We start from the raw sequence: 15820 nt of genomic DNA, 5'->3' as shown, positions 1-15820 counted from the left end.
TTAGTTTGGGTATCATTAGTTTATTATAAAAGAGAGACATGGAAATTATTTACATGATGAAAGATTTCAGAACTTCAGTGGAATGGGCAGCTTCACGTGATGCCATTTCAATAGTGATTTCAGTCTACGTACTTTCCAAGAATGTCACCATCTCTAAATAAGAAATAATCCTGCAAATAGAGAAACCATTAGTTAAGAAAATAGCAAATACTTAACTTTTAATAAAAATCCTTAAGTTTACACACCTTGTCATCTAGAACTACTTTGGTGCCTCCATATTCTGGGAGAAGAACTTTATCTCCAACCTTCACGCTAACTGGTTGAATCTCTCCACCCTTAAGAAAATAAAAAGGTTTATTAGTAAAGACATCTAGTTCATCAAATATTCACACCTAACTTTTATTACTCGAATATGCTCAAATCAAATGTTAACAAAGAACTTGGTGGCCAAGTGATGTAATTTATACAATTGTAGTTCTTCACTGAAAAACATCACTGTAGAGTCACACATGAAATAATGCACACACAATGGCTTAAACTAAAACCTGATTTCAGTGTAAAAGTTCAAGGAGTTATACTGGTAAAACGAACTTAAGCTAACTTTTAAATTGTTAAATATTAACATAACCTATGGACTATGTGAAACAAACAAGTTTTAAAAACTGTATACATAATGGTCGTGGCTAACTTCCTTCAACATATGAAAATTCAAGAGAAGCATTCAGAATTCAGAACATACACTTCTTTCGTGATTCAATTTCCTTTCCTCCAAAGAATAGATTTGGGGAGGAGACTGAAGCAAAGTGCCCATTCTCCAAACCCTTCCTATTCCTAACTCCAGGATAGTTCCTTGCTAGAACTAACTTTCTTAGGCGCAACTAGACAATGCAATTAACATATCTGACCCTAAGGGCACTTAATATGTAGTCTGGCTGACACTTTTAGAGGTCTGAGGTCTAACCAGTTAATTGGAGAATGCCTACAGGGATAATCCAAACTGCCTTTCATAGGTAGCCGAACTAAGGCCGAAAGTGGTTAAAGGATTAGGGCAATTTCAGTGTTTTAGAGGTTAGACCGAGTGTTCAAATTTCCCCTCAATTCTTAAAAGTACCCACAGATTACATTTAAGCATAGTCTTTTAATCAAAAATTTAGAATTTGAAAAAAAACCTAGTCATACTAGGCTACCAAATGGCTACTGACTTTAATATTCTGTAACTCTGCATCATATAAAATAAGCAATTTTATTTTACAATCATTTCCATCAAAGAGAAAGATTAGATGTTACGGAACTAGGGAATGACCCTGAACATAACGTAAGCTATTTTAAAGGCTATTTTTAATAATAACCAGTGATTGCTTTTTCCCCTCCGCTTCATCCAAGAATAGGTGCATTTTAGCTCCCATTTACCTTTCCTTTAGAGCCTGCTCCAACAGCTACTACTGTTGCTTGCAATACTTTCCCTTGAGATTTTTCTGGAAGCATAATGCCTCCTTTGGTTACAGTTTCGGCCGCGCTCCTTTCAACCAATACTCGGTCAAAGAGGGGAAGAAACTTTCTAAATGCCTGTCCTGCCTGTAGGGAGAGAAATGTTGAGATGTGACACGAAAACAACATGTACTTGTCTTCTAAACAGGCAATGCAATCGTACGCGTTCTGTATCACACGTCACACGTGACTTTCTAAGATAATGTCCAGCCTCGCATTATTCATTCCGGAACCCCATGTGGAGGGTCTGCTCTACACCCCGAGTTTAATTTCGCATTCCCTATGTGTGGTGGGGGGGGGAGGGTCCTTTGCCGCTCCTCTGGTCAGCAGGCAGACCACCTTTAAGGGTAACCTCAAGTTTATTCCAAGGTCAAATATTACCCTTCCTCGAGTTTTTCTAGAAATTTTCGGTAAACACTGAAGTCAATCCCTGCGCCTGGGGCCATGCCTTCTCCGAGACACCGCACACCCGCGAGGGCCCCGCAGGAACAGCGGGTCGGCCGCAGCGCACGCGTCCGGCTCCCCGCCCCGGCCCCCACGCCTGCAGCACGCGCGCGTGCACAGAGCCCTCGGCGCGGGACAGGCTCGGCTGGCCTCGCCTCTCCGGGGCTCCGCGGGCGCCGGTCACTCGGTGACCCCTACCGCCCCTGCGAGGCCCAGAGAGCGCCGTCCGGACTCCCCGAGCACCGCAGGCCGATCCGGGCGCGCCGGCCTCACCATGACTCCGGCCGCCGCAGTCCGCGCTCTTCTCTCCCGCCGCCGCCGCCGCCGCCACCGCCAGCAGAGACCCGCAGACCGGCCCTCGGGCCACGTGAACCGGGGAAAAGGCCGCCCGTCGCGCAGGCGCGCTCGCCCCCGCCCCGCCCCTCCCGCGCGAGGGGGCGGCCGCAGCAGCGCGCGCCGCGATTCGCCGCGAGGGCTCTGCGCAGGCCCCTGACGCGAGGTCCGCGAGGCGGAAGGAAAAAGGAGCCCTTTCTAGGCTTTTCTAGGCCGCTCGCCGAGGTGAAAATACCAGCCCTTCGCCCTCCTCCCGGAAATGACGCGGGTTAACCCTTGACCCACAGGGAGCGCGGCGCCCCCCGGAAAGTTCTGGAATCGAGCGCAGCCCGGGAACCAGCCTACGCCGGCCGGAGAGGCCGAGCCCGCGGGCCGGGCCTGGCGCTGGTAGGGAGGGCGGGGCTGGCGCGCGGCGCATGCAGATTGCCGGGCCGGCGGCCGGGGAGGGCGGGAGCCGCCTGCACACGCGGTGCCGTGGGGCGGGGGAGTGGCGGAGGGAGGGGACACGGGCTCATTGCCGTGTGCGCCCTGCACTCTGTCCCTCACTCGCCGCCGACGGCCTGCCTCGCCTTCTGCACGCCCCGCCACCGCCGCGCAGGTACGCGGCCGCCCCGCGCCGCCTCGCCCAGGGCCGCGGATCCCGGAGCCGGCGTCCCCCGCTGCCGTCCTGCGAGAGCCAGGGCCTCCCCCGGCGCCGCAGCCCCGGGCCCGCTGGCAGGCCCGGCGGGTCCATGCGCGCGGGCCCGTCACGTGCCGCGTGGCTCGCTCGCCCCGGCAGGGCGCAGGAGGGAGGGCTTGCCCGGGAGTGCGTGTGACTCGGGGCAGTGTTCACAGGGGCCCTCCCGTGCGCCCCGCTCCTGCACTGCAGGGCGCCGGCGAGGGTGGTCGCAGCCGCGTGGAAGCCGCCTTTGGTCCTGCGGACCGCTGGGGTCCGGCGCCTCCACCCTTGACCTTGTTCGGGGCGTCCTGAGGGAAAGGCACGTGGGGCCGCGCCGAGTGGGCCAGGCCGCCGCCCCCCGCGCCGCGGCCTTGCGGGCTGTTCTGATACTGTATCCCCGAGAGGATACATGAAGGCACATCTTACTAAGCGCAATTCTGCGTCGTCAGGCATATTTGTTCTCCCTTGGCCTCCCGGGTTTATAGCCTTCCCCTTTCCTGCGGGCTTATTTGGGGGTGCATTTGGAGTGGGTTCGCTCTCAAGGCCCCTTTAGCAGTGAAAGATTAACTCGTGTGTAGCGGCAGGGGTAGGTGGCCATGGGGAAGAAGATGGGCCTGCGTTGTGCGGGTGCTGTAGGTCAGGCGTGGGGGCGGCCTCTTGATCTTGAGGCTTGCACTGATAGCTGGTGGTGTGAAGCTGTGGCGCGTTCCGGGGCCCAGGTGTGGCTGGCAGAGGTCAGCACGGCTCACATCGAACATTTTTTATTCTGTTGCACACGTGTCATATTTGTGCTGTAACGCGCCACGGGTAGTGCTAGTATTGTCCTGATGATCTGCTTGTTTTCCCCCCCAGAAATGCTTCGATTACCTGCAGTCCTTCGCCGGATTAGGCCAGTGTCCAGCGCACTGGCTCCTCATCTCACTCGGGCTTACGCCAAAGATGTAAAATTTGGTGCAGATGCCCGAGCCTTAATGCTCCAAGGTGTAGACCTTTTAGCCGATGCTGTAGCCGTTACTATGGGGCCAAAGGTAACAGTGTTATTTTGTTGTAATTTATAATATTATTAAGGATTGATAGTTTGCTGTTGACAAATAGTTACGCTCAACTGTTGAACAGTACTTCGGTATCCATTTTTGAGAGAAATCACTTTACATTTGAGAGTTCCAAATTATTGGGTGTTTTTTTTGGCTTGGATATATAATGGTCTTAAACAGTCCCTGCCAAGTTTTCGAAACTTTATTTTGTACAGTGTGTGATGTAATCGAGTGGTAACTCCTAGCTCAGGGTGGATTCTGAAACTCAATGTAGAATTACTCTTGCCTGCCTGCTTGAGTTAGGTTTTGGATTCTTTCCCAGTTGTTAGTACCAAGCATAGAGGGAAGAGTGTAAGTTAGCTCCCATAATACCTCAAGTATGTGCTTGTAGGTGCTAGTTTCACCTAATGTTTTTCTGTTGTTCCGTCTGTTCCAAAGCACATTTCAAATGTTAAGTCTCATTTAACTCGAAGAGATTGGTGAGTGAGGGGTTACAATTTGAGGGGGCTTTTGAAGGTGGTGAACAATTGAAGACAGCTCAGGTTGAAGACAATTCAAATACCAAAGTAATCCAAACTGTGTAAGTTAATGCATTTGCATGACTCACAGGTAGCAGCTTTGGTTCAAATCCAAAAGCTGCCAGTACTATTTGCACCATGTTGGAGATTTAATGTTGAACTGTTTTGGTAGAGTGGGCTGTATTTGCTTTGCAGTTAGTATTTTAGTAACTTAATTTTTAACCTTAAAAGTAAATTTCCACATTACTTTCAAAGTTAGCAGGCACCGGACAAAACTTAAGTATAAATTATGTGAAGAATATTCTGGAATTTCATTATAATCTACCAAATTGTTGGTTTATCTCGCATTCTTGTTTTATAAGATGACATCTCTTAGTCTCTAGGATTTTTATCTCCCATAATACCTCATTCAGAGTTAATCAGTTGGCAACAGAGAAGTCATTTTATCTCTAAGAACACTGATGAACATGCCCTTGAGATTCATGCTGCCGATTTGATAAAAATGACAACTTGCATTGAGGCTTTTAAGTAGTTGCCCCATTACAGTCACGTGCCACTTAATTGGGATACATTCTGAGAAATTGGGCAATTTTGTCATTGTGTGAGCATCCTAAAATGTTCTTAGACAAACCTACATGGTATGGCCTACTAGACACCTAGGCTATATGATATTAATCTCATGGGACCATAGTCATATATGTGATCTGTCGTTAACCGAGATGTGGTTATGTGGCGCGTGGCTATAAAAACTGCTTGTTCTGGTTTAAGCTAAATAGTAGTTAAAGTGTGATTCTGTCACATTTTTTTTCTCTCCACAATTATAGGGAAGAACAGTGATTATTGAACAGAGTTGGGGAAGTCCCAAAGTAACCAAAGATGGTGTGACTGTTGCAAAGTCCATTGACTTAAAAGATAAATATAAAAATATTGGCGCTAAACTTGTTCAAGATGTCGCCAATAACACAAATGAAGAGGCTGGGGATGGTACTACTACTGCTACTGTCTTGGCACGCTCTATTGCCAAGGAAGGCTTCGAGAAGATTAGCAAAGGTGCTAATCCAGTGGAAATCAGGAGAGGTAGGAATGTCTTTCCATTGTTCCCACAGTGTTTTGAACTATTAAGTTATACCAGAAAATTGATTCCCTCTTATTTCTCCTCTCGTAAAAAATCTTAGACTGAGTTTTTCTTTAGCAAATAGTGATTGAATGCTTGGCCTTGTGGTGGGCACTGTACTAGCTGTTACGGAGGGAGATGTGACTAAGACATTTCCTGTATTCTGTCTGTCCCGTGTGTCACCCCCCGAAAGCGAAGTTTATTGGAGTATACCTATGTACTGTGTACCTTGAAAATAGTAAACTTGTGGGGATTAGAGCAGAGAGATATTATATAGTTTTGATGTTTTACTTTATTTGGAAAGTAGGGCTGAACAAGGAACTGAGTCACCCAGGTGTCAGAAAGGTTTTGGGGTTTTTTTAGCAGCTTTTTCTTTTAACAGCATGTGCTATGTTACTGATCTCCATTTTATTGTTGCTTGTTTGGTGACGTATGCACCACAATTTAAAGATGTCAGCATGAGGGTCCTGGTGATACAGACTCAAGTCTTGTCGTTTATTTAGCTGTGTCCTACTAGCACTTGTCATTTATTTAGCTGTGTCCTACTAGCACTTGTCATTTATTTAGCTGTGTCCTACTAGCACTTGGTTTTCCTATCTTGAAAATGGAATTGCTCTGTATTTCTTGGGTATGTTATTTTCCAAACTAGGAGACTTGGGGGATGCTGTTAATTTTGTTGGAATTGGCATCCTAGGCCATACTGATATATCATCCTGTCCATTTCAACATTTGAGGTCCAAATGAATGTGTTGCATTAACAGTTAGACTGTAAGTCACTAACAAGTATTCACTGAGGTTATTAAGAATACTTCCCAGGGGCCGGCCCGGTGGTGCAGCAGTTAAGTTCGCATGTTCTTCTTGGAGGCCTGGGGTTCGTGGGTTTGGATCCTGGGTGCGGACATGGCACCGCTTGGCATGCCATGCTGTGGTAGGCGTCCCACATATGAAGTAGAAGAAGATGGGCACGGATGTTAGCTCAGGGCCAGTCTTCCTCAGCAAAAAAGAGGAGGACTGGCAGTAGTTAGCTCAGGGCTAATCTTCCTCAAAAAAAAAGAGAATAGTTCCCAAAGAAAGTCATTGTTACTCTACACCTTGCTTTGGATTTTTTCTTGAAGTAACATTTCTCAAAATAAGGGAAGAGCTAGTTCTAGTCTCAGTCGAACAAAATGGGGTTCTCATAAATCTGTATTGGGGTGCTGTTGACTGTTGAAACAAAAATATTTTGTTAGTTCATAATTGCATATTAAATGAGGAAATTTCAGATAATTAAAACCTGCAGGGGCATAGCCACAAGAAATTTCTCATCCTTGAGAATTATACCTCCTGTTGAAAGTAAAGGACTGTAATTTATTTTGGACCTTTTTTGTGTCACTCAGTTGAGGGGAGAATTGTTGGGTGACCCTGTTGGAAACAAGCAACATGATTGGGTTGGCAATGACTGACACAGAATGAGTTGAATGGTGACATTCTTGAAGTTGTACATCGAGAGTTTTTATAGTCTAATTTTCACAATAATTTTGTCATTGTGGGAGTTCATTTATTTATCAAAATTCCTGTTTCAGTGCATGCCATCCAACTCAATGTGATTAGGAAAAGTACTGGCGCAAAAGCAGTGTGTAGGCTAAGTCAGTAAAACATCTAACATGAATCATAATTTTTACTTGACATGGAGCCGTGAAAGAATATGCGTTGTGATGGCATTTGTTCTTGAACCAGGTGTGATGTTGGCTGTTGATGCTGTAATTGCTGAACTTAAGAAGCAGTCTAAACCTGTGACAACCCCTGAAGAAATTGCTCAGGTGAGGATCTTCCACATTTTCTGATGAAATTTAACAAAATTTTAGTAACGTGATTTTAATTCATAATCACACACCAATGTCAGAATAGCAGTTCTACCCAGACACCAATGTTGGAGGCATTTTTCTTACAGCTAATACATTTGGAAATAATGCAGTTGACCATAATGTGAGTCTTAATGGGATGTCATTTTAGTTCTAAATCGCTCTTGGTTAAACTGTTTTGTACATTTGGACAACATTCTTGAGCTGTTTGTCAAAGGTGTGTGATTTTTGTCGTGTTGTAATATTGCCATGCTTGCCAAGGGGAAAAAAAAATGGGGTCAGCCTGCCTTTCTTTCTTTACTGTTTTTGTTTAAGAGAATAATTGCATGTTTATTTCATGTCTTTGAAAAATGTAGCCAAATAATGAGTTAAAAAAGAAGTGAAAACAGAGCAAATACTTTGTTAGAACCATTATATCATAAAGACTCTCTGTCCTGTCCCCCACAACCTCCCATGTATCAGTCAGGGAGCTGCTAGGAAAGGGAAGGGGAGTTGATTGAGGCACCAGCCTAAGGTTTTAATTTGGAAGAATAACTTGATTATTTCAGGTGGCTACAATTTCTGCAAATGGAGACAAAGAAATTGGCAACATCATTTCTGATGCCATGAAAAAGGTTGGAAGAAAGGGTGTCATCACAGTAAAGGCAAGTGTGTTTTTAATGATATCTTGAAATGAGATGTCCCATGATCAAAACTGAGTTTTCCAAATACAAAAATTTGATCATATGTGTTTCATAAAGTATATTCTAGGGTGCCAGCCCTATGGCCAAATGGTTAAAAGTTCCGCGTGCTGCACATCAGCGGCCTGGGTTTTGCAGGTTCAGATCTCAGGCACGAACCGCCTCTGCTCGTCAGCCATGCTGTGACGCATGCCACATACAAGGTAGAGGAAGACTGGCACAGATGTTAGTTCAGGGGTAATCTTCCTCAAGCAAAAATAGAGGAGGATTGGCAACAGATGTTAGTTCAGGGCCAGTCTTCCTCACACACACACACACACACACACAAGTATAGTCTATTCCTTCGTGTGTAACATCAGCACCTGTGTAAAAGAGTGCTTACTGTGCTTTGTGTGAACTATTAGCCTTTGCTGTCAGGAATGAATCCATCCTAACCTAAATGATATTGTCTTCTAGCTCTAAAAATTAATTCAGATATGCGTTCTAGAAATTTTTGCTGAAGTGGAGTTGGATGCCCCGGGGCATTTGCATGCTACTTCCTAGATCCCTTATGACCAGTGGGGTCTATTAATCTGGTCTATAATTACAATTTTTGTGTTCCTTTAATGAAATTCATGCAGCTAATTCTTTGACTTTTCACAGGATGGAAAAACACTGAATGATGAGTTAGAAATTATTGAAGGCATGAAGTTTGATCGAGGTTATATTTCTCCATACTTTATTAATACATCAAAAGGTAAGAGCAAGTCAATAACTGAAGTATTTTTAAAATACAGTTTGCCATGGGTCAAACTGTAGGCGTTAGTTGATGCCATACTTCTAAAAAGATAAATTCATATGTTCCAAAAGTGAGAATGTATACGAGAAGTGAAAGAGGAAAAACGTGAACTCATCAGTCACTTTTAACATTTACTAGAACTTTGGTTTATAGCTTTTTTATTTAAATAAATTACGGTCATTTTCAGAGTAATGTTAATGTTTTAAAGTTGTTTTGAAATGTTCTGTTTTGCAGGTCAGAAATGTGAATTCCAAGATGCCTATGTTCTATTGAGCGAAAAGAAAATTTCTAGTGTCCAGTCCATTGTACCTGCTCTTGAAATTGCCAATGCTCACCGTAAGCCCTTGGTCATAATTGCTGAAGATGTTGATGGAGAAGCTCTAAGTACACTCGTTTTGAATAGGTAATAGGCAGTGGTATTTGGGTTACATTTCCAGATGAAAGGCAATTATTTCTAGTGATGTTTGAAATCTCTCTTATGTACCTCCCCATCGAACCACTTGTGTTTATATCTAGAGTTGTGGTCTATAACATACGTGTGATTTATGAACCCTTAGTCCAGTTAGAATGGTTCTGTCTTTTTCACTGGGGCCCCAAAGTCCTTAATATTTTGTGCAACTTTCTCATAAGATAGCCTAATTTTGTATGTGGTGTCTTTCTGTTTCTTATAAATGTTTACAGTTTTGAAGGTAGCTGAGTTGTGTTTTTTTTTTTTAAAAAAAAAAAAAGTTTTTTTGGAAAAAAATATTTTCACAGTTACAGTTTTGCATGGGAAGAGATGAGTAGACAACTACCATTCTAAAAACCTCACATGTAAGTGTATTTAGCAGTCAGTATTTTATATCATCTGTAAAAGAAAAATTAAATGAATGGTTCTGAAACAGAAATTGGCACTCAACCTAAAATAAGTTGAGGTCTCTTAAAATTTTTTAATGTATAGTTTAATGTATTACTTTTGACTTTAAGACAGGTAATGTTAATGTGGTAAACAGAATCTTAGGATATTATTAAAACGTGTTCTTCATAATCTTAGAATTGAGATATATCAGAAGTGAGATTTTACAATTTTATTATAATGAAAATGCACAAATGAAATAGCACGTATGGATTAGAGATTGTATACTGTGACCTGTTCCGAAAGCTCTAAGTGAGTTTACTTATCCTGCAGTGTTGTTAGGCTGGATTTCCTTTTCTAGTTATGAAGAGCCTTAGAGATTGTGGAATTTGAAGCCAAACTAAAAAAACAGTAGGCCTACAGAATTTTCATTGAGCCATTTTACTGGTAGTTGTGAAGTTGGATGTCTGATTTATGTGACATACTCATCAGAGCTATTCTCTGATTTTTATTTGGCTCCTTAATAAAATAGAACAGCTCTGCCTTGAAGTTTGTATATTCCTTCCGTTTTACAATCTGGTCTCAGGTGGATGCTTCTTTGATTGGATGTTCCAAGTATTATCTGACAAAACTGCAGGTGAGCTTAATGCTCTTGTCAGCAATATTAACATTTATAAAGGAGTTAAACGTTTTTTATTATTTTAATTTTTGGGGGGGGGATGATAAGCCCTGAGCTAACATCTGCTGCCAATCCTCCTCTTTTTTGCTGAGGAAGACTGGCCCTGAACTAACATCCATGCCCATCTTCCTCTACTTTATATATGGGACGCCTGCCACAGCATGGCAGTGCCATGTCCACATCCAGGATATGAACTGGCGAACCCTGGGCCACCGAAGCGGAATGTGCACACTTAACCGCTGCACCACCAGGCCAGCCCCAATATAAAGGAATTAAATTAAAAACACTGCTTGCTCAAGCTTAACTTTAATAGCAAGGCAGTACTAAATGGAGGGTGCCAGCACAGTGGGGTGGTGGTTATGGTTGCATGCTCTGGTTTGGTGGCCCAGTGTTTGCAAGTTCGGATCCTGGGCGTGGACCTGCTACCGCTGGTTAAGCCACACTGTGATGGCATCCCACATAAAATGGAAGAAGATTGGCAAAATAACAGCTCAGGGCCAGTCTTTCTCACTGAAAAAAAAAAAAGATAAAGTAAATGGAGCCCATGGGATAGGGGTAAATAAGCGTTAGATGAGCGTCAAATTTAATATTTAGTAATTACTCTGATTTTCAATATATAAAAGTAGTTATTACTAAATATAAAATAACTGTTATCACTGTGTTTAGCTTAATATTTTTACTTCTGGGTCTAGTTGTTCAACTAGACTGTAAGGTCAGCAGTTTGTTAAGAAGGTAATTAGATACTGGCAAATATGGATAAATGGAAAATTGCTCTTTACTGTCTTAATTTGACCAAAAGTTGCTAGGAAGCAAATTTTTAAAAGTACAGTTTTCCTAAGTAACCTTAGTACAATAGTCTTTCTTCATCCTCACTTTTGCTTTCTGAGGTTTATTTACCCAACGTCCAAAAATATTAAATGGGAAATTCCAGAAATAAACAATTCATAAGTTTTAAATTGCACACTGTTCTGAGTAGTGTGATGAAATTGCTCACTGTCCTACTCCATCCCACCTGGGACATGAATCGTCCCTTTGTCCAACTTATGTATGCTATATACGCTACCCACCTGTTAGTAACTTAGTAACTGTTCCAGTTAACAGATCGGTGTTACAGTGCTCGTGTTCAAGTAACCCTTATTTTACTTAATAATAGCCCCAGAGTGCCATAGGGGTGATGCTGCCAATTCAGATATGCTAAATAGAGAGAAGTTGTAAAGTGCTTCCTTTAAGTGAAAAGGCAACAGTTATTGACTTAATAAGAAAATTTTAAAAATCATATCCTCAAGTTGCTAAGATCTAAGGTAAGAATGAATCTTCTATCCGTGAAATTGTGAAGGAGAAAGAAATTTGTGCTAGTTTTGCTGTTGCACCTCAAATATATATGTATAGGAAAAAACATAGTATAGACAGGGTTCCATACTATTTATGGATTCAGGCATCCAGTGGGGTCTTGGAACATATCCCCTGTGCATAAGGGGGGCACTGCTGTAGCCAGAACTTAAGAAGAAGTATACAGGCATTTTTGTTAAATTTAAATCTCATTAATAACTGTTCTTAACAGGCTAAAAGTTGGTCTTCAGGTTGTAGCAGTCAAAGCTCCAGGTTTTGGTGACAATAGAAAGAACCAGCTGAAAGACATGGCTATCGCTACTGGTGGTGCGGTAAGTAAAATAAATGTGATATGGGTTTACTGAATGTTATTTACATTTCTAGGTCTAAAATTTATAAGCAAAATTTATATTTTTCACAATCAGATGCTGCCACCTGAACTATTTACTTAATCTGTGTTTCTTTTGGATGTTTGGGAAGTGGAAGTTGGAAGAGAAGTGGAAGTGGAAGAGAAGAAAGTCCCTTTATTCTGTAACTTGCCATGAGTCTGGCTCAGGAATGGTCTTAGTGACTAATCTGTTTTCAAGAGTATAGGAGAAAAGACATAGGACTTAAAAGTCGAGGCTTAGAATCTAGTCCTGTTTCCACCCTAAGTGTGAACTTGGATGAGTCTTCTGAGTTTACACTTTTCTCTAATAAAGCTAGTATTAGTTGAGGATTAAGTAGAAGTTGGAAGGGCAATAAAAGACTATTCAAGTCTTAACTAGCAATGGTCTTGAAATCTCACATTTCAAAGAAATACAGTATTACAAGATGTTTGTCTCATCAAAAACACCTGCATGATGTATTAATAAGCCTGATCTGATGAATCAACCGTATGCTGTAACTGGTCCATTTTTTAAATGTTTTTGTAGGTGTTTGGAGAAGAAGGATTGACTCTAAATATTGAAGATGTTCAGCCTCATGACTTAGGAAAAGTTGGAGAGGTCATTGTGACCAAAGATGATGCCATGCTCTTGAAAGGAAAAGGTGACAAGGCTCAAATTGAAAAACGTATTCAAGAAATCATCGAGCAGTTAGATGTCACAACTAGTGAATATGAAAAGGAAAAACTGAATGAACGTCTGGCAAAACTCTCAGATGGAGTAGCTGTGCTGAAGGTGAGATGTGTTGTTGTGAATAAGCTTCTTGGGTTCTGACCCCAAGAATGATTTTTGTTTCTGTGGTATTCACAATAGTGCCAGCTAACCAAAATGTTTAGGGAATTAATTTCCTCGTGGAGATATTTATTATGTAAAATTTCTTTACTGAAATATTCCTTCGTTAAAACCAAAATTGAACTTCCATCAGGGAGTTACTATGGAAAAGATGTTTTTTTTTTCTTTTAAAGATTTTTTTTTCTTTTTCTCCCCAAAGCCCCTCACTACATAGTTGTATATTTTTAGTTGTGGGTCCTTGTAGTTGTGGCATGTGGGATGCTGCCTCAGCATGGCTTGATGAGCGGTGCCATGTCTGTGCCCAGGATTTGAACTTAACGATCAGCCTGGTGTCTGACTTCTATGACTAAACTAGGTGCTTTTGTGAAGACTCTTGGCAGTCAGCATCTTGAATGAGAGAAGCCATACTAACTAGAATTCTTTTAAATTTTAGGTTGGTGGGACAAGTGATGTTGAAGTGAATGAAAAGAAAGACAGAGTTACAGACGCCCTCAATGCTACACGAGCTGCTGTTGAAGAAGGCATTGTTCTGGGAGGGGGTTGTGCCTTGCTTCGGTGCATTCCAGCCTTGGACTCAATAAAGCCAGCTAATGAAGATCAAAAAATTGGTAAAAAGTTACAAGTAAATTTATTTGCATCCTGATTTGAGTCTTTCTGTTGCCCACTAAATAGAACAACACATCACACAGCAATTTCTAGAATAACAAAGGTACAACAGCGCTGATGTTGATCGATTTGACCTCTGTTATTTCCCAGTTGGAATTTTTCTGTATCAATACTCTCACAAGTAGAATGGTGTCATAATATTTACAAAAGAAATAATTTCCTAAAATTTTTCTTTATAGGTATAGAAATTATTAAAAGGACACTCAAAATCCCTGCCATGACCATTGCTAAGAATGCAGGTGTTGAAGGATCATTGATAGTTGAGAAGATTATGCAGAGTTCCTCAGAAATTGGTTATGATGCTATGCTTGGAGATTTTGTGAATATGGTGGAAAAAGGAATCATTGATCCAACTAAGGTAAATAGTTGACCACTTTTTAAAAATTCTTTCAAGAACTCTTCAGTAAGTCTTGTTCACTTTTTACTAAGGAAATGTAATGTTTCATCAAACTTTTTCCCTAGGTTGTAAGAACTGCCTTATTGGACGCTGCTGGAGTGGCTTCTCTGTTAACCACAGCAGAAGTTGTTGTCACAGAGATTCCTAAGGAAGAGAAGGAGCCTGGAATGGGCGGGATGGGCGGAATGGGCGGAATGGGCGGTGGGATGGGAGGTGGCATGTTCTAACCCCTGGAATAGTGCTTTAGCATTGTTAATGAACTGTGAGAGGAAGCCGAGGGCAGTGCTCCTCACCTATAACTTCAGAGAAGTCAGTTGAAGGAAATGACTGAAGAAAAGGCTGGCTGATGTTAAAGAAAATCACTATAACCATCAGTTACTGGTTTCAGTTGACAACATATAATGGTTTACTGCTGTCATTGTCCATGCCTACAGATAATTTATTTTGTATTTTTGAATAAAAAGACATTTGTACATTCCTGATAATTGAGTGCAAGAGCCATGTACCAATGTACTGCTTTCAACTTAAAAATCACTGAGGCATTTTTACTACTATTCTGTTAAAATCAGGATTTTAGTGCTTGCCGTCACCAGATGAGAAGTTAAGAAGCAGCCTTTCTGTGGAGAGTATAATTGTGTATAAAGTAGAGAAATACCCAATTATGTGACAACCTTTGTGTAATAAAAATTTGTTGAAAGTTAATTGTGTCAGCCTTTCTGTGATGTAGAAGATATGAGAAATCAAAGCCAATTGAAGAGGGGTAGGGTTTGGTATAAGTGTGTAAACATTATTCCATCTGTAGTATTTTCGTGTTTCTCTTTGCTGCAGATTGAATTACATTATTACATTAAAAGGTGACAACTCGGAACCTGTGGAAACAATATTGTCTTGAGTTCTGGTCATAAAGAAAAGGGCAACTTGTCATTTCTTGGAGGACATGGTTATTGCTCCAAAGCCTCAGCCTAACAGATGAGCTGGGGGTTCCTGCTAGGTACCCACAAGTGAGGAGGGCAGGGTTTATAGCGTCAGTGTACTTCAGTGGAAGGGGGAGAAGAGGGGCCATTGAAGCTTAATGGTTAGTGGGAAAGGGCATCCAAACTTGAAAGGCACAGCTCAGTGTCTTCACCTTTATTAAAAACTTAAAAGGAAATATGTTTCTGGTGCACTGCACTTAGTCGTTGTTAGATAATATAGTGTGGAAGTGTGGCTTGCTTCTAAAAGAGTACCTGGTGTGTGTGTGTTGGGGGTAGATACTGATTTGCAAGATGTAACATTGCTGTCTAGATTTGCTATGTTATAAAGTGAAGGCACAAGATCTTGTGTAACCACAACATGTAAGTTTTTACTTTGACCTGTGCCTAGGACCTAGTCTACGTTGGAGGTATGGAATCTGGATCTAAGTGGGAAGGAATTCCAGTCTGCTCACTTTGGCCCTGGGGATGCTGCTTAGAGGTGTAAGTTAAGTTAGGCATTGAGGCAGATGTTCCTGCTGTCCTTACCTTGTCTATGTAGCTTGGATAGAAATAGAGAGAAAAAGTCCATCACAGATCAAAAGACAAAGTCACTTGAAATTCTGCTCCTAGAAATACCTGTATTTGGTTTGGTTGAGTTAGAAACATACTGACAACAGATTAGAGGGGCTGAATAAAAAGGCTCTGTAAGTGAACAAAACTTGCCTGGAATGTAGAAGTAGCAAAAGGCAAACCAGCTAGTATTATCAAGGGTTGGAGGAAAAGAGAAACCTTAGGGCAAAGATTGATGTAGTTTATATCCTAATGGCCAAGCTAGGTGATGAGAAGAAAAGTTAAA

General features: G+C 42.0%; 2 protein-coding genes across 4 annotated transcripts; one reads left to right on the top strand and one right to left on the bottom strand.

Annotated features, from left to right (window-relative positions):
• On the bottom strand, positions 1-2370 carry HSPE1 (heat shock protein family E (Hsp10) member 1). Its single transcript, XM_046658049.1, has 4 exons — positions 2206-2370; positions 1411-1575; positions 246-335; positions 1-170 (listed from the first exon to the last, which is right to left on the bottom strand). Exons 1-4 carry the CDS (start codon positions 2206-2208, stop codon positions 120-122), a joined length of 309 nt encoding a protein of 102 aa, XP_046514005.1. The 5' UTR covers positions 2209-2370; the 3' UTR covers positions 1-119.
• A 14-nt stretch (positions 2371-2384) lies between these two features.
• HSPD1 (heat shock protein family D (Hsp60) member 1) lies at positions 2385-14713 on the top strand. 3 transcript variants are annotated; one of them, XM_046658047.1, is made up of 12 exons: positions 2385-2490; positions 3776-3951; positions 5300-5552; positions 7306-7388; positions 7979-8074; positions 8753-8846; positions 9123-9291; positions 11964-12063; positions 12646-12891; positions 13382-13556; positions 13794-13972; positions 14077-14713. In XM_046658047.1, exons 2-12 carry the CDS (start codon positions 3778-3780, stop codon positions 14236-14238), a joined length of 1731 nt encoding a protein of 576 aa, XP_046514003.1. In that variant the 5' UTR covers positions 2385-2490; positions 3776-3777; the 3' UTR covers positions 14239-14713. The 3 variants fall into 3 exon arrangements, with proteins under 3 accessions (XP_046514003.1, XP_046514001.1, XP_046514000.1); XM_046658045.1 differs by lacking the exon at positions 2385-2490 and adding an exon at positions 2505-2652; XM_046658044.1 differs by lacking the exon at positions 2385-2490 and adding an exon at positions 2708-2863.
• The last annotated feature ends 1107 nt before the right edge of the window (positions 14714-15820 follow it).

Source organism: Equus quagga, chromosome 4 (assembly GCF_021613505.1).
Source record: "Equus quagga isolate Etosha38 chromosome 4, UCLA_HA_Equagga_1.0, whole genome shotgun sequence".
NCBI classification, from domain to species: Eukaryota; Metazoa; Chordata; class Mammalia; order Perissodactyla; family Equidae; genus Equus; species Equus quagga.
Note: the sequence above shows the minus strand (reverse complement) of the source record. Positions and strands in the feature narration are given on the sequence as shown.

Bases quoted from the DNA above. Each gene is read 5' to 3' on its own strand.
- HSPE1 (XM_046658049.1), bottom strand. The intron at 336-1,410 runs GTAAATGGGAGC...TATTTTCTTAAG, and splicing joins GAGCAGGCTCTAAAGGAAAG to GGTGGAGAGATTCAACCAGT. The intron at 171-245 runs GTGTGTAAACTT...CTCTATTTGCAG, and splicing joins AAGTAGTTCTAGATGACAAG to GATTATTTCTTATTTAGAGA.
- HSPD1 (XM_046658047.1), top strand. From the start codon at position 3,778: ATGCTTCGATTACCTGCAGTCCTTCGCCGGATTAGGCCAGTGTCCAGC. The intron at 9,292-11,963 runs GTAATAGGCAGT...TGTTCTTAACAG, and splicing joins AGTACACTCGTTTTGAATAG to GCTAAAAGTTGGTCTTCAGG. The intron at 12,064-12,645 runs GTAAGTAAAATA...ATGTTTTTGTAG, and splicing joins CTATCGCTACTGGTGGTGCG to GTGTTTGGAGAAGAAGGATT.